Here is a 23521-nt window from a genome sequence, read left to right as displayed (position 1 = left end):
CCCAGCGGCTTCTGATACAACCACAGCAGCGCAAGTACATGTCTGGTTTGCAGCCTCAGGTCAGTGAGTGCCTCTCACGTTTGGGCTTTGTCTGTATTAGATTGTCCTAAATACATCTGTGACATGAAAGACTGTGTCTGAATTTCGTGCAATAATGCAAAAGCATGTTTTTACATTTGTCTTTGTGTTGCTCGGTGTCACAATTAATTTGACTTTGAGGCTCTGAATGAGTAGGTACAAGTTAATTAGATTTGCTTTCTGTTAGGCAGTTGCATGTAATTCTCCTTCAAAAACATGTACTCGAACAGAAGGATGGAAATTGCCAGCTCCACGTCTTGTTCACCTTAAGGTCAACAAAGTTATCTTTTTAGCCTTTTATAGTAGGAGCAGTGGATGGATTTTCAGGGAAAGAAACAGTATTCAGTCTTTGCATACTTCAAAGGCTTTTGCAAGTAGCAAGGATGATTGCTGGGCAGAGATGTCTTTTGCGGTCAGTGTCGGCAGAGGTTTGAATCCATTAGGCGAGGTATTGTAGGTTATTACCTCACGAAGAATTGGGGCTAGCAATATTAATTTTAAAGATGACCCCAAAGCAGATTTCTAAAGGCTTCGTTTTGTTTGGTATTTCAGTGAAGATCAGGCAAGACTTAAATCTCCTTTGCAGTGGTACAACCCCAAAAATGGATTTGGGTTTTTGTTAACTGGTATCTGAATGCAAAGTTTTGATCACTCTTTAAAATGTGAGATCAGTTACCCTCTATGCTGTGTTCTTAGATAAACTCTAGTTTTTTAATACCATCAGTTAGGGCAGTGATTTGTATGTGCTACTATTTTATCAGCTCTAAATCAGGAATTCTTGTTAACGTTGTGGCACGGGTGGCTCACCTGATAACTGTTGAAAAAGTATTAAAAGGGAAATAAAGTTACCATTCACGTGACTCCACCTAACCTAATGTTCCAAACAAGACTCAAAATCCCTGGGTTAGTAAGTACAGATATAATGATTATTACTTTTCAGTCTTTGCTTCAATCGTATTGACATTTTGTACCAGAGGCAGTTTTGCAATGAGTTGCATTTGACACGTAATAGAGGAATAGACATCTTTTTGAGTTGTAAGCAAGAATAATTTTATTTTGAGGGGGTTGTATCACAGGCTGTTTCTATTTTATGAAATTGTTAAAATAAACCTCAGTAAATTCATCCTCACAGCACCTGTGAGATTAATGAGTTTTATTCTGGGTGAAGAAACTGAGACAAAAAGTTGTTACACTTTTTTTTTGAAGTAGAAATTTAAGCCACTAAACGCTGTGTTTTGCTAGTAGTTGAGGGTCTAGTCAAACTTGATCAGGTATCAGTGGGAATATTCCTACTGACCTTTGTGAAAACGGGACCAATTCCTAGACTGGAGGAGAAGCGAGTGAATGTCCTTTATCTTCACTTCTCCCCCTATGGGACTGCCCTGCAATCCTGAAATGATTGCCCCAGTCTATTTTCTTTAGAGAAAGTTAGGTTAGTCAAACTGTGCTATAAAGTAATACCAAGTGAGGTAATGGCTGGTTCCCTGGCAGCAGTTCTGGATTTCACACCTTTTAAGTGTACCTCTGTTTGCTCCTTACAGTTGGCAAAAGCCTGACTGTGAGCAACCGGAGGCTGGAGAAGACAAATTTAGAGAGAGTTCACACTGAGTTCGTGTACGGTCCTAATTTTGGAGGCCAGTTTGCATCATTCGTATAACACTAGGCAGAAGTCAGATAATCTTGGTTCCTTTTCTCCTGGTGACTCCTTTTTTCTGGGTTTCATCTTTTTTTGCCCCATCTCATCCTTTGTGGTGCTTCAGTGATGTCTCATACGTACCTCTGTCCTCTTTCGGTATATCCTTTCCTGCTCTGTTACCTCAGCTGTCTAAGGTTTTTGAGAAACAAGGAAGGTTTTTCTCCCATTTTGGGAGATAAGTGGTAACTCTGGTTGATCTCTGGCTGGGGTGAGGTGGAGCAGCAGCAGCGGTGCTCTGCGGTGTCCCTCCCAGCGTGCGCTGGGCAGGCGAGTCATCAGCTGGCTGAGACAGAAGCAGAGGAGCAAGGAAGGATGGTGGCCTTAGTCTGGAGGTTTGTCTTCTCCCAGAATTATTTGCTACATTTGCCATACTTTTCTATATTGTGAAAAGCTACTGTAACTTTGGAACTCTTAAAAATTTTGCTCTGGGACTTTGTATCTTGATACCAAACCTCAACACCTGGCAGCTGTTAGAATTTGGTTTTCCATTGTGTTGGGTCTTGTGTGGTGTCTTGATGTGTTACAGAATGAATGAGGATCATGTCCTAATGTCAGCAGGAGTAATTGAGCCCCAAATACAGCCAGAGCTCCAGCATTCCTGGGTCTCTGGCGGTTTGTCAGGTTTGGAAACCCTCTGACCTTGTTTGACAGCATTTGTTTGATAACAGCCTCACAGAACCAACACCTTTCTTATTAGTGTGTGACTAATTATTTTTTAAAAGAGCAGAGTCATGCAGCAGGACATGCTGACACTTGGATGGATGGATGGATGGATGGATGGTGGACAGCTAGTCCTGTGTGCGGGGTGATGGGAATAGTTACCAGTGGCAGTATTTCTCTTGGGCTTGGCTTTTATTTTCCGTCCTGGATAAACTGTGAAATTCTAACTGCACAGGAGCAAATATAGTGCCTTTCACATCTGTTTTAACTTTAAATAAATGAGGTATATTATTTGCAAACTACTCGGCATGCAAAATTGCACCCAGAACTCCCTGGAAATGTGTTATGTGCACTGCATTACAGCTCCTCTTACTTTCATTGTATTGGTGTTGATGCAGGTCTTCTGATTTACCCCAGATGACCATGGATTTCTTCTTCGGTGGTTTGGCTTGGAAAAAAAAAAAAAAGAAGAAATTTATTAAGCAGCACCTCCTCAGTTGTTTTACTGTGTTCTTATCGCAGCCTCTGTGTGCAAGATCCTGTCCCTTTGACCTTCAAGTCCTGTGTCATCGCTAAAGACTGCGAAACATCTGAGTGGTCTGCATGGAGTGCCTGCTCACGGACCTGTGGCTGGGGAGATCTTGCCCCGGGCTTTCGGAGCCGGCGTCGCGGTGTGCGGAGTGTGGCGGTGGGCACTGGGAAGCAATGCCCAGAGCTGGAAGAGAGGGAAGCATGCAGCGTGGGAGGGAAAGAGCTGCTGCAGCCTTGCCCGAGGTACAGCAAGTGCTTTTAGCCCAGTTTTTGGAAGTAAATAAGCCAGTGTTTGATGACTGCCTTGTGCAAAGCAAATCTTCCCTGCTCAGTGTTTGTGCGTGGAGGGGGTCACATGTCATGCTTTCTCTCTGTGTCTAAAAGATCATCGATTTGATCATTGTTAACTATGATTAGCGGTATTATTTATTGTTAGTAATATTCTTGTACTTGTTGCTATTGTCATTATTGCTATCACAATAATTACACTTATATATAGAAATACATTTAAATTACACCCACTACAGTTTATATTTTCATATTTTAAAAATTGAGAGCAGATACTCTTGTTCTCCAAAGGGGCTTTCATACTGATGACTGTTTCGGAGAATTTCCTCAGCTGCACAGAGACTGGGCACATCTCCATGGCTATGTTTTTATTGGCTTTGAAATTGTAATTTTTGGATAAGATTTAACGATTCCCCTTCATCTCCCCATAAAAAGTTCCCAGTCCTCCTTGAGGAAAATGGGAACTGATCAGAGGTAATAGCTTGGACTTTACTCAGCTTCTCTGGGTACTTCCTCAAATGGGAAACTTTGCAGTCCCCGAGTGCTTGCTTGGTTTATGGCAATCTTTGTTCTGGCAGAAGGTGAGGATTTCGCCTGTCTGATCTGCAAGTCCATGCTGTATGCTTGGTCAGGCTAGCATAGGGGGTTGCTAGTTTGCTTTGCAAAGAAAATAAAATATCGCTTAATTTTTCCTGTGACATGTTCTGAGATTGAGTGTAAAATGCTTCAAGATTGATAAAATTTTATATCCATGCAGACAAATCTCCCTGTCTGTGAATGAGTGTGTTTAATGTAAGGTCTGTTTAATGCTCAAGTCATGAGTTTCTGGGGCTTTGCCAGATACTGCCAGAACCTTTGATAAAGCCTTTGCAAGATACATTTCTTAGGAAGGCGTAACCTGTAAAAATGTCTCTATATCGTTGGGTTCATTCAAAATCAAATGCTGATCATTTTTATGCACCCTGCTAGCAGAAGAGAGGAAGTATAAAAAAAAGAAAATATTCTGTTGCTTGATTACATCCTACGAAAAGGCTCTTACAGAGTGATTTTTGCTCCTGCCCAAACGCACATCAATTTCAAAGACAATAGATTAACACATTGTCTCGATGATTTTGTATAGGAGTGTGGGTGCAGGTGACACCTGATTGGGGTACACTGGCTGGTAGTTAATCAGGGAGTGAACAGACATGTGTCTGTCCCTAGTTTCTCACTTCCACTTTTTGACATTGCACTGTATTAAAGTGCAAATGATTTGTAGGGGCTTGGCGTAGAGCCAGGAGAGCCCAAAAGGTGCATAACACTGATAATTTTCTGGAGGTGCCAGTCTTGCTATAGAAGGAAACCTGTTGTTCTTTCAGTATATCACTGCTATGCCCAGGTTTTCATGAGCCTAGGAACTCTTAAACCTTCCTCAGCCTGCCATATCTGCACACCTTTCAGTTCTTCAGGCAACACCTCCAGTGAAGTATCTGCGTGAGCTAGGATAAACTGCCTAATGAGCTAGCCCAGAAAAATAACATTAGACTTACAGGTTAATAAGGCCACTTAACTAAAAATTTTGGACACACCCCACCCCCCCCCCCCCCCAACCCCTGGTATTTACTTAATTGTTATTTCTAGGATGTAGTATCTCAAAATGCAGGTGGTAGGCTGTGACCGTCTCACACTATGCAGTGTTGAGGAGAATTTCACAGTAGGGCCTGCTTAGTAGACTTTGATTTGGCCATTCAATACTGCAGGAATAAAAAGCTATAATGTTGCAGTGTGTGCTGTGGGTCTACCAGATGTAAGGCTGGGGGGGCAGAATTTTGTATGAATGAACAGAAGTCAAACATTTTTAAGTATGTTATTTAAGTATGAGCAGCTGGTAAAGGATGTTATCGGTCCATGTTACAGTTTACGGCCTGGTGATTTGGTGTTGGCCTTTGGAATTGGTGACTGAGATACTGGAAATACTTCAGATTGGAAAGCAGTAGCTTTCAGCCGTAGAGGGATGTAGTATTAAGAAGTCTTTGATGCTCCTATTCTCCTTATTTGAGCATATTCTCTTTGCAGTGTAATACCTAGAAAGATTATGCTTTTTTTCCTCTTAAATATATGCCACCTCATCTGTGGCTTTGCTGAGGCTTACCAAACAGTTATCTTTTCTTTCTTCTCCTTAAAAGAAGATGATGAATTTAAGGAGATTCAGCAGCAGAAAGAAAAGGCGCTCTCCTTAGTCTGGTCTCAACATAAACCGTTCATTCTTTCTTTCTGGCTTGTGTTTGCCTAATCAGATTAGTCTTAAAATCTTTTAAGATGAGAGTCCTATTTAGTTTCCCAGTTCCTGGAAATCTGTTCTTTGCTGTTTTTTGGTTGATTTTAAGACAAGTAGCCTTTCCTTTAGCTTTATTCTTTGGCATTCTTTCCAAAGCATGCTCCAGGCACAGCAAAGAAAATGGGTGAGGACATAGACCAGAAAGAGAGCAAGTCTCCGAGCAGAAGCAAGGGGATTCTCTAGAGGCTGTTTTTTAATGCAAGGACAGAGAGCACCCCGTGACCGAATGAAGGTACACATTGTGGACTATATCCAGTAACACAGAAAAGCAGCAGCTCAAGAAGTAGCACTTGCAGAGTTGTACTCAGCAGGGGGAGATAGGTGAAGTTATATTCCAGCCTCCTAAAAGGATCCAAAGGGGAAAAAAATACCTTCAGTTTCAGAACTGCTCTGTTAACTATTACCTCTATGTCCATGGCAAGGCTACAAGTTAAAGGTCCCATCGCAGGTACATAGCAATTAGTGTAAATTTCCTGTTAAATGGGAAGGACTTTTAATTTTATGGCTGAAGTCTGCAATAACTTCTTTAATCAATAGTTTAAATGCAAGAAAATAAAACACTTTAACTGCATGTAGGACTCCAGAGCTTTGTGCTTTGTTTTACTTTTGGTTATTTGTTCTGAAGGGATTAGATTAAGTGTTTAAAAAGCTTAAATACATAGGAGGTGATTCTGCTTTCTTTTATTGTGATATAAATTTGGGATAGCTCAATTAAAGTCAATGGGTATATACAGGTATAAAACTTGTGTACGTACTAAGAGCATAAGTCCTATAGACTAAAGAGACCAAGAGGTTACTATAAATCGGAAAGATACTGAGCACTTGTTTGTTGCATAACTGTCACTGAGTCATCAGTTTTAAAACAATGTATTATATCATTTTTATCCTTGATGTGTAGCTTTCGTGTTCACTGGGAATAGATAGATTTTCCAGAATTATGATTATGTCTTTAAATCTTTCATTTTGGTTGTGGTTGCTATGTTACAAGACAGGGATTTAGAAAAAAACTCTCTTTGCTTTGTTGGAAATTCAAAGCTTTTCAGAAGTTAAATGATGGAAAATGGGGAGGTTTTAAGACCTGATTTTTTCAGAAGGCTTGAGGTTACTGCTGAGATACAGGTGTGATGGTATCACTTTGTAAATGAGGGCCATTATGTACCCCAATTAAAGATAAGGCATTAGCGTGAAGTAGGAGAGGTTTGAAAGGAAAGGCAGTGAACCATGCTAGTAGGCTGCTGGAGTTACACTTTGGGAATGGTAGCAAGACTACTCTTAAGCCCTTTGACCTTCACCCGTCTTGGGTGCACAGCGAGTTCCATTAAGCTGGGCAGCTTTGTTGCCTCCCCTCGCATCAGGAACCATCTGTGGTGAAGCTTTGGTTCTCTAGCTGCATGCTGGACACTTCTGCGGCTGCAGTTGGGTGTCACAGTACAAGATTTGCCTTGATCGGAACAGAAACCTGCCGGACCGGCTCTTCTGCTTCCTCAACTGACTAGCAGGGAAATTCAGAGCAGCTGTTCAGCTTTATCAGCCAGGTTCCCTCCTAGATACCTCAAGAACACACGCTATTGTTTCTAAACTAGCAGTTTTTCTTGCCCATTTTCTTAAGCAGACTGATATAACTGTGGATTCTGGAGGTCCCCATTTGGGACATTATCTAGCTAGGGTCTGTCAGTCTTTGAAGTAGAAGATTGTAACTTCTATAACTCCTCCTGTAACTCAAACAGGATTGTCAAAACTAGAACAAGCCTATTGGGAAGGCAAAGGGAAGGGCTGAGATTTTTTTAGCTATAATAAGAGGTCTGCAAATAAATATGGGTCACAGCTAGGACTGCAACTATACTGAGTTTGCATCAGTCTAACTAGGTATTGGCACGAGTTAAAATGAGATGTTAAATCTACTGACGTTTGAAATTGTCGTCACCGACAGGTTTTGGCATAAGGATCACAAGAGTACACTAGACCAACTTTGATCCAAATATATAACGTCCCTTCCACTTCCTGAGTTATCACACTCTTCACCCTTTGGGGATGGTGAACGGGGTGGCTGGATGGTATTGGCCTCTTAGCTTAACGATGGAACAGCGCGTTTCTGGTACAGTCTCCTCTAACAACAGAATGTCCGTAGTGGCATTGGTGGCTTTGGTCATCTTTGTTCAGCTAGAGAAATTAGTCACATGGTAAAACCACTGTGGATATTGCTAATAATTTGCAAGTACTCGCTTGAGGTTGCCAAAGTTACAAAACCCCCCAAGTATTTGCCGGCCAGTAATCTTGTTTTTTTGCTAATGGCTATTAACAAGCTTCTGATTAAATATAAATAGAAATTATGCAGTCCCTTTCTCTTCATTAAGAAGTTTTAATTCTCATTGTCTTTAGTGTAGTCCATAGATGGGCAAACTAATACCAAGTATTGGCCATGCTACTTAAAGCCCTGCAAAAAGTCTGCCACAAAGCTGTCTGAGATCGCTGCGTCTGTCTGGAAATGTCTTGCATTAGGTTTCCAGCTCAGTGGGATAGCAATCCCTTGGATACGTTTCTGGTGTAGTGGGCTTGTTAATGGCCGTGAAAATGTGTACCTTTTAAACAACTAATGCTTGGGGGTCAGGATTTGTTACCGGAAAGCTCTGGACAGCTGAGGATATGTCCAGCTGGGAAAAGCAAGATGGGCTGATGGGGCTGAGGCTTTAAGCTGTTCACAGCAGAGCAGGTGCTGGCTGGAGCACCTGATAGCTGTTCATTAAAGACTGCTCTGTGCTGTAGCACAGTATCCAGTTACTCTGTGAAAATATCTAAAGGGATTTTTTTTTTCTTTTTTCAAGATTCAGGGGCTGATGAAGTTTAATTATCTCTGAGCTGAGATTTAGTTATTTTGCATAATTTTAATCACTGATGGCCTAATTTTCATAGGTGTTAACTCCCACAGCTCACGCTGAATAGGAGAAGCAGGTGCTCACACCTCTGGAAATGAGTCTTTAGGATCACGAGTTCACAGCTGACTACCTAAGCCGGATACTGATAATCAGTTTTTCCTTAGTCAATTATTGTTTTAAGTAATACTTCCCTAAAACAACTATTTCCATGGCTGCAGAAAGATGCATGTATTCTATATTTAAGCTTCTAGTTTTGAAAGTGTAGATCTGAAGAGCACAATGTCCTTAAGTGGTGTGGAGGAGGAATCCTCTTCACCCAGTGTTTGATGAAGAGCACTTTTCATTGCCTTTATGATAAGAGGAAGGTTGCTTTTAACAGGCCCAAGAAATGTGATTAGGAATTCCCAGAAGGAACTACTAGAAGAAAAAATTCATGGCTGTGCTTTATATGTTGTGGGACTTCAAGTGTTCCATGCTTGTCATGTGAAAAGTGTATTCTTCATCGTTTTCCCTGTTGGTAATAAACCCTATGAGCATATCCAAATTTGCACATGATACTGTATACTATTTAAGAGAACATGATAGCTCATCTGAAAAGTACCCGTAAATTAAAATTAATTGGCAATATTCACAAGCATCTTCCATGAGTATGTTAAAAAATTCCTAAGTGCATTGTGGCTAGAAATCATTGTTACACCCATATTTACAACATAAGAAGTTAAGAGAACACTGATGTGTGCTCAGGCAAACTAATGTATGTATTTTTCGTGTAATTTTGGGATGCATGTTTCCTTGCCATAGCTGTAGTCAGGAACAGATTCTTGCTATGGAGAATACATAGAATTAAAATGAGGAAGGCGTTTTCTTCAGAGGCGCCCCATTGTGCTTGAGCTTATGGTGATCAGTCAGGAGGTTAACAAACATACGTAGTTTTAACGACTGTGGATCTGCTGTAAGAGGAGAGAGTGTTTGTCTTGAGAATAAAAGAAGGAAATTATTTTACATAGTTTACATTAAACAAGACCCAAAGATTGTATGGAAAAAGTAGACTATGAAATTTAGAGGAGCAAAGGAATAAAGCAGCAGAAGTGTGAACAGATTGGTTATAAAAACAATATTGCCTAAGATTTGTGTTCATGAAGCTAGGAAAGACTTTGGGCTTTTATTTACTCTGCTGATACTGTGGACTATGAATCAAAATGAATTATGCCTGTGAAAACTGTTGTATTAGAAATATGCTCTACATTTTCAGATATGATGGGGAAATAACTTTTGCTTTCCACTGATTCACAATATTGTTTTCCCTATAGTTTTAAGAAGTTCTTCCTGGCATTTAGGCTGGTACATACCAATGATAATTGCACAGCATTCACGTATCTGTGCCCAAGAACGTTATCCTACCTTGAAAACCATTAATGCTCTTTAGGTGTGAATGGAATATGGAATGAAACTATTTTTATCTAGAGCTTGCTGTGTATCACAACTTCTGGAAACTGAAATGAGAGAACTGAGTTACTTTAGCCAATCCCTTAAAGAAATTGGTAGTACCCTAGGCGTTTATAAAGCTGTCACCTGTAGAAAAGCCGCCCGGTGCTTAGAGCTCCATTGATGTATGTAGGGTTTTAGCTGTTAAGTGCATTTCAGAGTGAGGTGTTCAGCTCTTGGCAGGGAGGGGTGGTTTAGTGGTTTGAGCCACATGTTTGAAAACTAGTTTTCACACTTAATCGAACCTCTTAATCTTCGTTCCTTCTTTGCAGCCTGCTCAAAGGTGTTGTCAGGATGATTTAGTGTTTCAGAATGCTTTGGAGATTAGTGCTATGTGAAAAGTTTTACACAAGTACTCCAGACAAATAGCAAATACTTAACCTTTGTAAATTTAACATTCAAAATGTTTCAAAACATTCCCTGTTTTGGACAGGGAAGTGCTGCTATAAAGATTAAACCGAGTGTATTTTGCCATCTAATAAAGTAACATTCCCTCACCCATAGCCTTTCAAAACCTGTTGTTTTACTTGCTCTCTCTTATTTCCACAGGTTTGCCTGGAGGACTTCTGAATGGAAAGCTTGCCAAGTGTCTCTCCTCCTTGACCAGGAGGACCCTCGCCAGCACAAGCATGTAGGCCTTTGTGGAGGTGGCGTACAAACCCGGGAGGTCTACTGTGTCCAAATCACCGTGGAACTTGGGATGCACCAACTGAAGGAAGGTACGTGCGTAGGGTGGTTGTGAAATGTCTGGCCCAAGTAGATCAGAGTAAGAGAAACAGGGGGAAGAAAAAAGGTAGGTAACGTGCAATCATTAATAGGCTTCGGCTAGCTGATGCCCTCATTGTATCCATACTTCCACAGGGAGGTGTTACTCAGCATCCGAGGGCGCAGGAGGGCATGGTCCTCAGTGTCCTGAGGAAATGCCAGGAGCCACAGCCTTCTGGGGTGAATTTCTGCCAGTTCTGTAGGTTACTTGTGTGGGAGGGTTTCAAAGAATGAAGGAGCTAAATCTTGCTTGGGGTTGAGTTTTCTTCCTCTCTCGTATATCAGGTGGCCCAGCCCCTTGGTAGCTGAATACATTTATCTGTGGTTTAGAGTATAAAAAAAGATGTCACTCTCCATTGTGGATATAGCTTTAGCCTCTGCTTCAGATTGATGCACAATCTTTCTTGTGATTTGAAGGGGAAAGCAAAAATAATATTGTCACAACTTCTGAGCAGACAGACGGTTTTTGGACTCTGGAAGTGAGTTATATTTCTTTTAGAGGAATAATGAGTAGATACAGATGCTTGATGAATAATTCATATTAGGCTGTATTATTTACTCTGGGTAGCGCTCTTGCAGAATATGGTTTTGAGCAGAGATGTAAGATAATAAGAACACAGTATCATATCTTAGATTTATTTACTTACAAAGGCAAAGCAAATGTTTCCTGGATGCCCAGTGTGTCCTAGCATCCCGCACAGACTCTGAGATTATAGAAAACCAGACCTGTTTTAATCTCTACTCAGTCCATGCAGTTGCTGCTTCACCTCTCCCAAACATCTGGCATGACCTTGCTCTCTCAACAGAACCCCACCTCTGTTGTTCCGCACAAGTGTGCGATGCACGTGACTTTTAAATTAAGAAAAGTGCTGTTGATGAGAGGTGTGTAACATTTCTTGACTGTCTTCATCCTTCTCACTGCTTCTGTGGTCCATGCAGCCACTGTACGGCAAGCTGATGAGCAGCAAGCTTTAACTGACTTCATTCACACTTCCTTATTCTTTTTCAGTGTTGTGAATTACTCAAGAAGATTAGAGGAGTGCATCTGAAACACTTACACCAACATAATTCGTAACAGAATTGGTGCTATATATCCAGTGTGTGATCACCTGCAGTTTTTTCCCTTGTTCAAAGTTCAGTTCAACTTAAAAATTGCAAGCCCTCCCCTCAACAAAAAGGAAACACTCGGATACCTCTTCCTTGTTTTTACAGTTCTAACCCTTTCTTTAAAAAAAAAAAAAAATCATATAGGCTACTAAAAAAACCAAATGTACAGAGCAATTGTACAGGGTATGAATTACTACCTCAGTTTCAAGGCAGTAGAGCAGATTTTCAGTAGTCCTTAGAAAGTGAGAACCCCATCTACTGTCAACATAATCGCATGCAAATAGAAAGAAGGAAAGCTTTCCCTATTATTCCTCCCTATCCAGTAATAGTCACTGTATCTCATTTACTAGCTGATCAATTTTTGTTCTTTGAATAAATAAGGACTGACATCTTTTCTGGCCTCTTTTCTGGCAATCTGAACTGATAGAATACTTTTATTCATCACTAGGGCATCTCATATTTTATTGTACCATTTTTTTCAGTGATGGGGGAGAAGATGAGGAAGTTAATCCTTCTATGTATAAGCAAATACAGATTCTAATTGCTACTATCAGAAGTACAGTAATTTTTCTTTCTTCACCTCTTGAGTGTCCTTAAAGGGATCATTCAGGAATCAAACAAGCGAGTCTAATAGGATATTACCATCCATCACAGTTGTTATTCTTCTGGTTACTTCCAATGAGAATTTGGACCTAGGCCCAATAACATATGTGAAAGAAGATTTTTGTCCTGTGGTCTCTCCAGCAGCATTCTTGGATAAAATATGTTGAATCCTAGTTGGAGACAGGTACCATCTGTGATATATTTATACATATTGCTCAAAGCTCTTTTATCCCCCAAGGATATCTCTCCCATTTTTCATTTGCTTAGTCTTCCCATCTATTTCTTCTTTTATTAAAATGTGTATATTTAGAAAGGGAGTCCCTGTTTTCTTGAGTCCCTACATATCAGTTATTCAGAAGGTTAAGTCTGCTGAAATCTTTCTATATTTTGATTATAAAATTCCAACTTGAACATAGTGGAAATGGAAAACTTTCACTCAGGTATTACTTTCAGAAATGGATTGATAAGATTTGATATCTTTCTCTGCCAAGAGGTGACCTAACTAAGAAATCCCTATCTTGATCCAAGTGAAGTTATATATTTTTTAGGCCTTAAGGAGGAAGTCCATACTTTTAATGTCGGTGATGAGTATTTGGAGTCAGAAGGTCTTCCAATCTTTGAAGTCCTTTGTAATGTTCTTGCATTCTGAGACTCCTATATCTAGATGAAGCTGGCAGGGAACCCTTGGTAAATGTGTAAAGTGTTGTGTCATTCAGGTATCTGTATTTGTGTGTATGTAGGTAAGCCAATGTATAGGCACCTATGTTAAGAGACTGTGCTATTTTTAGCGTTAGCTATTCTCTCTGAGAAATCTACATCTCTACTCAGTTGTGAGACTTTTGTTAATTTACACTAAACTTCAACGTAATTAACTTTAAACAGATCCTTGTGTTTTTTCTTTAAGCATCTCATTGAATTTTAACACATTTAAATTTATAATGCTTAATTTTCACAGAGAGGTGGTCATCTAATACTTGTTTTGATATCCAGATAGCACCAAATCTACATGTTTGAAATGATGTTGCTTTTAAGGAGGAGACAAATTCTGCACAAAAAGTAGCATAGAATATGCAAGTGAGCTACCTATGGTACAGCTCCAATGTGCCCTTTCTGCCCTTCATCTCTGGATACTCCCTGATCCCTGTTCCTGGATGTCCTGTGTCTGGAGCAAACTGTAGAAGTGGTGGTGCTTACCCATCTTTGTACCTCTTTTTTAATGTATATCTGTTCACTCGTATGGAAATCTTTTAAATAAAGCAGAAATGCAGATCCTCAACTGGCTTTTCTGGATTGAGAGAAGATTTTTGTGACTGTTGATTTTATAAAATGTTATCTGAAATGTGTTTTCCCACAATAAATTTTAATTAATCTTGGTGAACGTCACTAACTATCAATCCCCAGTGTACCAAAAAAAAGGCATTTGGTAAAAGTATGGAAGAATATTATGCAATGATCAGTTTATGAAAAGTCTCTCCTTGTTTGGCAATACAGCTCTCCTCTCACTCACAATAAATAAGTCCAATAATATGTGAATTAAAATTCCTCTTAGAGTCTGGGGATGGTGTCTGTGTTTATGTTCAAACAGTTAATAAACTTACGAGGCGCTTACATTTAATAATCTTCCTCAGGACTTTTTTACCTTCTTTCCTGAAGGCCAGGGTGTATCCTTCTGTTTTCTAATTAAATCTTGCTTTTTGGATTTATCTAGAGACTATAGCTCTTTATCAATAGTCTGGGGATGCCATCCCTTATAAAAGTCTCCAGAAGCATTTCCTCTCTTCTCTGAACTAATTACCTCCTATCCCTGGTGACTGGGATTCCTGTTCTCTCCATATTTTCTGTAACTTTCTAACTAAGGATCTGCCTACCCTGTCATTCTTTCATAAAATTTGAGCCTTACATATCTTGACGTTTTTTCTTTTTTACTTGTTTGAATGAGATCCGATTTACCTCTCACTTTCAGAAATTTCTTATAATGTTTTTTGGAGCCTGTCTGCTTAAGTTTTAATTATAGGACTGAAAAGACCTTTGTGAAATGCTGTTTTTCTTTGCATCTTCTTCATTGTTTACCCAGCATACTAAACTTGGCTAATAAAATGTATCTCTTATTACCATCTCACCAGCAAATCATTGCAGTTTTGTATCTTCTTAATTTCTGTTATTTTTCTACCTGAAAATCCACATTAAGTTCTCATACCTGTACAAGTTTCTAAGGTTTTGTTTACAATTTTTTTTGCTTAATGAGCGTCTCTGTCATATTTATCTCCATATATTTATTTTTATTTGATCTTGGATTTCAATAGCAGGTGTGTGAGGTAGTTGTGCCTTCATTACTCTTAGGTATCTTCTAGTGCTACCCTGCAAAACTATTTCTTACAGAAGTCTTTATTACTTTTATACCCCTCTTTCCTTTGAGAGATATTCAACCCTCACCTGTTAGTAAACATGATTTCTTGACTTGCTTATTCCACTGTCGTTCACCAGCCTATACCCATTTTTGCTTTATTTTTACGATGCAGTTCCACCTGGTTCATCTTACATCAGATTTTTTTAAAAAACTTGCATGTCACCAGCTGTAGCAGCAAAAACTCCTTTAGTCTGTTTACAATTCAGGACTTTGTAAATACTCAAGTACCTTTTCAGGTCTAATGGTTACTTTCTGATCCATCCCTATGTGTATTCCCTTATGTATTTTTGTCTTACAAGCCACTTCACTGACAGAATCCCCAAATTGTCTGAAAGTGAAAGTGTTCCCCTGCACTTTCATCTAAGTCCTACTTATACAAGTCTCAAAATAATAATTTTACGGCCTTAAGCCTTTCTTGTTTTCCACAAAATATTGAGCTTTCCCCCTACTTCTGAGAGACAAAAATGTCTAATCCTTTCTTATCTGATGAGTGAACTTTTCAGACTATTCTTACTTCCCATATGGGAGATGTTTTGGCACTGTATTTTACTTTCCAGAAATTAGTGCCTCTTTGGAGTTGCACAGAGATGAATTTGAGGACTCCTTTCATTCATATCTTGTATTATTCTATATTTATTCTCATCCCTTTCTTTTTGCCCTTTTGTCTTTTTTAGCTCTAAAATATGTGAGTTTGCTGCCTTTGTTCTCTATGCTCTGTTTCCTAATGAGGGTGCCACATTTTTTTCCCTGCAAGTTCTTTGTTCTGCTCTGAATCATGATCTTCCAGTGCGTGTCTTCTGGGGGATTAGTGTTTCAAATTGGTATGTGGCATCTGTTCAATAAACTATGGAAGTACTTTCAGGAAAAGAAAAATACCAACGAAGAGTCTTAGTCGACTGTGCCACCATCCCCTTGGGTGCTAGCTGTCTTGTGAGCCACCAGGTCTGACTCTTCAGAAACAGTAAGTTGGTTGTGCAGGTTGTTGTCATTTATGATTGTTACCATCCTGCATATTTATTGGGAAAAGATTGCATTGATGGAGATAAGCTGCCTGCAGGAGTTGGCGTGGGATATGTACCGTTGGAATGAATATGAACCGTGTGGCATATGAGCCCTATATTAAATGCACGCTGGTTTTTTTTCAAATTTATGCTGGTGAAGCTGCAGGAATGAGAAGATTGATTTACTCTACAGAAATTAGAATTTAGGGACTTCGAAGTTTAAATCCTGTTGTCCTTGTCTGGTTTATGAAATTGAAAAGGAACAGGTTAGAATATATTAGTAATGAGAAAGCTTGACTAGGACCATAGTGGGGAGAGAACTGATGGTCAGCAGTGGTGTGAAAAAAAGCTTTGTTTGACTGGCTTGTGGTACAGCAACAGGAGCATCCAGCCTGGGGCTTAGTTGACCTGAATCACAGACACCATGTTCTCAGGTGGAAGAAGCCCCCCCCGCTAAGGATCCCTCTCATCCCACACTGGTTATTTATCATTGGGATGACTGAACTGGCTTGAAAAGATCAGAAATACACCTCTGAAGTGTGAAATATATTCAGGCAAGTCTGCATCAGATTTATATTGCTGGGATGCCGAATTATTGATCTGTAAGCTCACCAAATGCTGAGCAGAATTTACGAGATACAACTCACATAATGGAAAAATAAATATGTAACAGCTGGCTTCTTTGGGGGAAACCCTTTAGAAGCAAGAGAGGAAATGATTTTATTCAGATCGTTGTGGTGCTTGACAGTAGTGTTTAAATGTGTATTTCAAAAATTTTAGTTTGAATCCATTAGGGAGAAAAACATTTTCCCTAATGTCTTTTAGAGGTGTTAATATTTTCAGTTCTTTCATGTCTAGAAACTAATTAAAGTAAAATGAAGACAATAATGTATAAAAAGCCTTTGACAGTGAAAGAAGTGCACCTTCTAAAAGGTGCCTTATAAAGAATATGCCTTTTTTTGTCAACAGGCTAATGGATATGACCATGAAATATTTATGTCTTTATAAATACTTTTATTTCTATAGCTGGCTTTGGTATGCAGCAAATAATATGCTGTCCAGTCAGTTCACATGAAATACTACATTTTAGTTCAGGGTTTTATCTTTGAAAGCTAAGACTTTAATTGCATTTGTATTTCTGTCATTATTTCCTGCCACTGGAACTGGATTAATTTTATTCAAAACAGTGACGGTTTGTTCTGAGTAATTTTGTCCCGTTGTTGTTATGAGGGCGGGGAGCTGCATTATGTTCAAACAACAATGTTGAGTCAGATGAAAAAATAAAAGGATTTGTATGTACGAGGCTACACCACAAAGTGGGACACTGGGGAGAGATAACAAAGCCAGTGGTAGCTGGGCTGGTCCTGGAACAGGAGACGTTCGAGATAAGTCAAGCTTGTGAACTTGGGCCAGCTCTGCGTGAAGCAGCCCTGCTGCTTTCAGCATCCGAGCTGGCATGGCCATGCCGTGGGTAGACTAGCTTAGCGTGTCACTAGCTTAGCTTTGGGCTACCTGTACCATGTCCCAGTATCATAGACACATCCATAAAGGTGCTTTTCTTGTGGTACCGGGACTCCTGCAGGGATGTGGCATTCACAGAACAGATTTCTGCTCCTTGGTGCTCCTACCTGCTCCTACTAAACTTAGCAATGGGCAAAGTTCACGCTCTTGCGAGGCTTTCATGAAGTATATCCTCACCTTTGGGTTTTCTTCCCTGTTTTTCTTGTGGCTTCTTTCACCCTCTCTGGTGGTCTGTCCCAGTGATTTCCAGCATCTTGTGGCCTTTTCTGGATAACAGCCAACACGGCTCAAACGTCCTGGAGAATCCCTTTTTCTTTCCCTGTTGCCTCCGCTGTTTTTTCTGGACACTCTTAATGACTTGTCACCTCTGGTCTGCTCAGTTGTGTGACTGCGGGTGGGAAGCCCCACGCTTACTCTGAATTTTTGCCAGTTCTGTCGATAATCTCTACAAATTCTGCTGTAGTAAAACAACACAATATCCCAGTTGGGATCAGGATCTCGTTGTACAGCAGAGAATATGGACACAGGGAAACTTTTATTCCATGCAGTGCTAATAGTGTGTCTCACTTTAATAAAATTGCAAGGATCTTTATTGTTCTGAAATACATTAAACCGTTGTTGCTCTTGGCAATCTGCTATTAACCCTCTTTCATGCTGTGATTAGCCTTCTATTCATACATTGTTTCTTGTCTGTTAAATAGATTTTAATTGAAAATAGGACTTCAACTTGGTGCCTTGTGGCTTCAAAACTAATTGATTCTTCTTAAAAGCATAAAGGAACCCTTTCCATCAGGCATGGGGTGCATTAGGCTTTTTAATGGAGGGATGCACTGGACTAGGGTTGGCGCCGTTTCTAGGCTAGTTAAATTACATTCACTACTTCTCCTTTGTCTAATCTTTTGGTTTTGCTATAAAAGCAAGTCTTTCAGGTTAGAGAAATTACTTACAAATGTTGTGCTGGTTTATCCCTATTATGTTATACACATGTAGGTGTTTTTATAACACAACTTATTCCTTTGTGATTTTCTCAAGTAATTTCCCTTTGTATTGATCCAAGTGTCTTTGGTTTATAAGTCCTGGCAAAGGCAGTAAGAACTTTCACAAAGATATGCCATCCCTTTCTTGTACCCTGGCAATCATTAATTTGTCTTAGTTTTGCCAAAAGATGTGGTAAACGTCTGGATTTATTGTCTAGAGAATTGAATATTAGCTAAAATATGGCTGCACCAGTATATGAGATAGTCCTGATATTCTTTGTGTGTATACCAGATATGCTAGAGATATTTAGAAATGTCTCATTTAGGTGTTAATATCAGAAATACTTGATTTTTTCATTGTAAAAGGGAAATTAAGTTAAGCTCCAGAAAAAAAAATGTTATTTAACTCCTGAGGAATTGAAAAACTAAATTTGAAAGGAATCACTGCAACCGAAATGTCTTCCTATACATTTCTCCCTCTGTCTGGTCATCATTGTTGCTTTTTAACATAGTGTTGGTATGTATGCAAGTATGTGTCCATATGACTATATTCACAGATTATTTATTTATTGGCTTAAAATTACATTATGGAAATAATCATATCAGAGCTGATTTCCTCTTCCACTCTTCCTCCAGATCACTACCTCAGTAAAAATATATAGGGAAACAAGATACTTTAGAACCCAATTTATTATCTCCTGCTGGTAGCAATAACCTGAAAATAACAGCAAATAGTAAAATTCAAACTTGAGGCAGACACTGGTGCTGGAAACAGCTGTAGTCACATTTATGAAGGATAGATTCAATATAACAGCTATAGAAATGTGCAATGTTTCAGAGGCTCCCAGATTAGTACTTGATTGTTTTTTCAAGTTTGTTCCATAGATTGGGAAGAACACAGGATTTTAAAGGGTATGAACAAGCGTAATAAATAAACTGCTACTTGAATCAGAGGTACTGCCTCCCCCCTCACTCTTCTCTTCCCTGGCTTCTGCCTTTCTCCTTCCTCCCCCCCCCAAAATGGCAAGTTTTTTTTCCGAGGAAGATTATTACACAAAATGCTCTTTTTCTGTATGAAAGTAGGAAAATGCCATTACAGAGCCAATTACTGAGCAAAATCAGAAGGCTGTCCAGTACATCAAGACAGTCCTAGCAGCTGTGTTCATTTATCATAAGCATAATGTGAGTTTTTTTTATTCTGAACAGGGCATTCCAGCCAGGCTATCTGTGCCTTTTTGGAGGCTGCAGTGTGTGAGAATTTTGATGTTTAAAAGGTTCACATTAAAACCCCATCTTATAGTTCATTAAAAAAAAAAAAAAAGTTATTTATTAGCCTATGAAAGAATAGCAGTAGAAAATCACATCAAGCTTTTAAATAAAACTGTTGGAAATCAGAGTTGTCAATCAAATGGCTGAAGAAGGGATGAAACTCTTATAGAGAGTCTGGCTATCGTGCTTGATATTGTGGCTCTTTATACCTGCCTGGTTTTGGAAAGGGATGTGTTGTATACGCATTTATTAAGGCAGCTTGTTTCTTTTTGTTCTTGTCTTATTCTTGAAGACTTTCACTGGAGAATTGTAGTCAGTGTAGGGTGAGCATAAACTGGCACAGACTAGAATATATTTGGATATTTGATTAGAATAGTCTTTGTATTTTCTGATTTACATTTTACAGAATATATAGAATTACTTAAGGAAGTGAGTAAATAAGCAGTCTTATTCCATGACAAGTAGGATCTCGGTCCTGGGAAAAGAGCTCCCAGTGCTAGAATTAAATAGGGCATCAGCCTGAGGGAGGAAGAGGAGCAGGAAGGTGGTTCACAGGGAGAGGAAGGCAGGGGTTTCCTCCAGAATAGGAAGGAGTCTTCCATGAGTCTGGGATGGCTGGTAGGCTCAGCCTACCAACAAAACCCTGCCCCTTTAACTTTTTGTAACCAATTTTTCTTGTTTTTCTTTTATCCAAAATCAGTTTAAAATACCCTAGGCACCACTGGTTGTAGCTGGTTAGTTTTCAAGGCAGGAGAACCAACCTGCTTTATCTAGTGCCTTCTACATTTAAATAGTTAAATTGCAATATAGAAACAATCTGAAAATCAGTGAGGAGGAAAGAGCCATTGGTAACAGTGATGCCTTGAGTTAGAGCAGAGTAGGACTGGACTTTATTCCTTGGGTTGACCATCTGCAGTCAATTTTATTTCCTTTCATTTCTTCAAGTGAACTCTCAAAAAATGATACAGTTTTGCAAAGCTTGATGCTGAAAGGCAGGTTAAGCCATGCACGAGACTTCTTGGTAAAATAAATACCCTTATCCTTAAAACTCTAGTATTTATCTCATTCTGTCTGTCACTTTCCTTGCAAGGTCTCTAGAAGAGGTCTGTTTATTTTAGCATTCAGGTGAATTGGATTTATGCCACCTTGTTGTAATCTCTAAATGAACATGTCAAAGGCCTTACAGTGTCTCAGAAACCATTCAGAAAACCGTCTTTTTTAGTAACATATCTTTCAGCTTAGAATTAAATCACATCTGTTGTTTAATCCTGGTATTCTGATGAGCTGGAATCATAAGCACTGATATTGGTCTGAAGTCTCAGCTTCAGGATGTGCAAATCAAAATTTATTGGGATTTTGAGCACTGAAGTCTTGTGTTTTAAAAAAAAAAAGTTCTGTTTTTCTTCAAATGATTCATTTTAAAGAAAATGGTAAAATATCAGAAAAAGAAAAGATTACTTTTATATTGGGCACATTTTTATAAAGTTTTTTTAAGTCAATTCCATGCATGGAAGCAAAGAAAAATAGACATTAAAAATAAAAATGAGGATAAAGCAAACTCAGTAGCTATAAAAATTAATGAAGTCTTCGTAATACCATAGCAGAGTAAACTTTAACAAGCCCTTGCCTTTTGAAAGACTGCTTTGATATTGATCTGTCTAAAGAGACAGCCAAATTCAGCCCATAATGTAATTAAAATGCAATATCATATAATGACTCAGACGATAGATTTAAGAGTCTTTCCCCTTCTTTTCCTTCCTCCCTTTGCCCCGAATAAAGAGGCAAGAGAAGTTAATTGAAACTAGAAATCTCTTATGATAAATGAAAATACAAAGGGAATCAGCTTTCCAAATTTATTGTCAGTATCAACAAAACTGGTACTTTGGCAGAGTTTGGGGTTGGCCCATCTCATAGATGAAGAGATTTGGAGATCCGTGCCTGCCTTGGGTGCAGGCAATTCAAGTAAACATCTCGCCTCCCAGGCAGGAAAGATGCTTTCTGCATATGTCTGTGTAGAAGAAACTGAGAGCTCTGCTCAGTTTTATTGACAGTAGATGAAGAAAATCCAGACCTCTGGATCCTGCATCTGTGATCTAGAGGTGGTGGTGCCCCTGAAGGGGATGGGTATGGGGAGATTCCCCTGTGCTCAGGCTTTTGTCACGTGTCACTGCCTGGCTCCCAATTGCAGCGTGAGCTTTTGGGATTTCCTTCTTACAGGTCTTTCTCTTCAGTATGGTGTGAAGAGGTCTTCTTGGCCATAAATGCGGGGGATTAGATTCCAGTTTGTTGCTCCAGCATTGGAGAAGATCAGCACTGAATTTAGTTTTAAACCAGCCATTTACCATTAAGCATAGTCTTAACTGGCCTGCTGAGTATGGGTGATTTAGATAAAACTTTAAGTGCCTTGCTGAACACAGGATTAACTTTTTGGTCTGGGAGGTTAGACCCTAAAAAAGCACTGGATTTTGGTGCATTCTGGAAAACTAAGGCCAGCAGTAAACTCCGGACTCTGTGCATTGGTCAGGGCAAAGTTACAGCCATGCTTTTCTTTTTTCCTTTCTTTCTTTCCCTCTTAGTTACTAGACCAGTTAATGGGAAGCTATGCCTGGGTCCTGCTCCCTCCGCCTCCCAGCTGTGTAACCTGCCATGCCCGTCCGAGTGCGTGGTGTCTGCCTGGTCGGTGTGGGGCCCCTGCCTTCACGAGAACTGCCAGGACCGCCGTGGAGGAAGAGGTAATGGGTGCTTTTATATATTGCTTTTGGAGCATTGGGGGATCTAAAGTGGGTAATGGAATATTATGATAAGATTGCAAAAGCAGTGGTGTCAAATTCTACATTGGGAGCTTAATGTATTTTTTTAAAAATTAATCTTACATAGGATGAAGCACTTAGATGTGCGTACAGGAGTGGAATATGACCTTTAAAAGCTTTTTGCAGTTATTCTTGGGAGAAGAAAAAAAAAAAGATAAGATTTTCAGCCTGATTCAGATCTTTTTATCCTGCACTGAATTTGTAGAAAAGGAGGATTTCTTGGGATAGGAGCTGCAGACCTCGATAGTGCCAGGCTGTCCCTCTTTGATCGCCATCAGAAGTCCTGCTGCAGGCCTGGATTCGAGGGCAATGCTTGGGTGAGGTTAGGAGGCGTCAGGACTGAGGTGTATCCCACAGCCCTTCTGTCTTGGAGTTAGGCTGACCTGAGAGATTGTTCTCATTGTTCGGGGTTTGGTTTAAATTCCTGGAAGCAGAGTATGCAAATATAATTTAACCCCCCTGGATCTTAATTGACTAGCGTACATTTTTGTTGCTGCAACACTGATATTAATTGCAGAGGCTTTCCTAAGACTCTAAGTTGAAAAGATGACTGTTGGAGTTCATGTCGTTTGGAAATTACACTTTTCTGAAAACAGCATAAGTTTTTGAAGTGATTGGAGCTGGTCAGAGTTTTTCAAATTAAAAAAGAAATAATAAAAAATATATGGCTAAATAAAAGATTGGCAAAACCATTTAATTTTTAAATTGTTTTGTATGATTTCTTTTTGCTTATTTGAGAACAGTGGAAGTTTGGTCTGTTATATTCTCTGGAATGTTTAATTTTTCATTTTCTTTTCTGTTTCATGGCCAAGGCATTTCCATGTAGCCTCCACTAATGCTATATATTTGCCCCTTGTCTGAGACTGTTGTGGGAAAGACCACCATGTATTTTTTTCTGCCTGTCTTAGAATTCTGTGTCATTTACATAACAAAACATGCTGAAAGATGCTTGAGTATTAGTTCTGCATTTTATGTAGCAACATGACTTTTGGTTTTATTCAGAAGGAGGTAGATTATGTAATGAATTCTTTCATTATTTCTGTAACCTTTTTCTTCCACTTTACATTTGAATCTTCCAATTTAATAGGATGTCATTTCAAAGAGGTCTGATATGCATTATGTATCAGAAATCC

The 23521-nt window shown here is 39.4% G+C and overlaps 1 protein-coding gene across 3 annotated transcripts in view; it reads left to right on the top strand.

Annotated features, from left to right (window-relative positions):
• Positions 1-23521, top strand: part of THSD7B (thrombospondin type 1 domain containing 7B) — a 336992-nt gene that overhangs the window by 125070 nt on the left and 188401 nt on the right. For all 3 annotated transcript variants that reach the window (XM_069780784.1, XM_069780785.1, XM_069780783.1), the window contains exons 5-7: positions 2957-3208; positions 10478-10647; positions 22155-22310. In XM_069780784.1, the coding sequence (XP_069636885.1) occupies positions 2957-3208; positions 10478-10647; positions 22155-22310 (578 nt within the window). The remainder of the gene's footprint in view (positions 1-2956; positions 3209-10477; positions 10648-22154; positions 22311-23521) is intronic.

This window comes from Haliaeetus albicilla, chromosome 4 (assembly GCF_947461875.1).
Source record: "Haliaeetus albicilla chromosome 4, bHalAlb1.1, whole genome shotgun sequence".
In the NCBI taxonomy this organism is placed as follows: Eukaryota; Metazoa; Chordata; class Aves; order Accipitriformes; family Accipitridae; genus Haliaeetus; species Haliaeetus albicilla.
The sequence above is the reverse complement of the archived record's forward strand: the minus strand, read 5'-3'. Positions and strand labels throughout refer to the sequence as shown.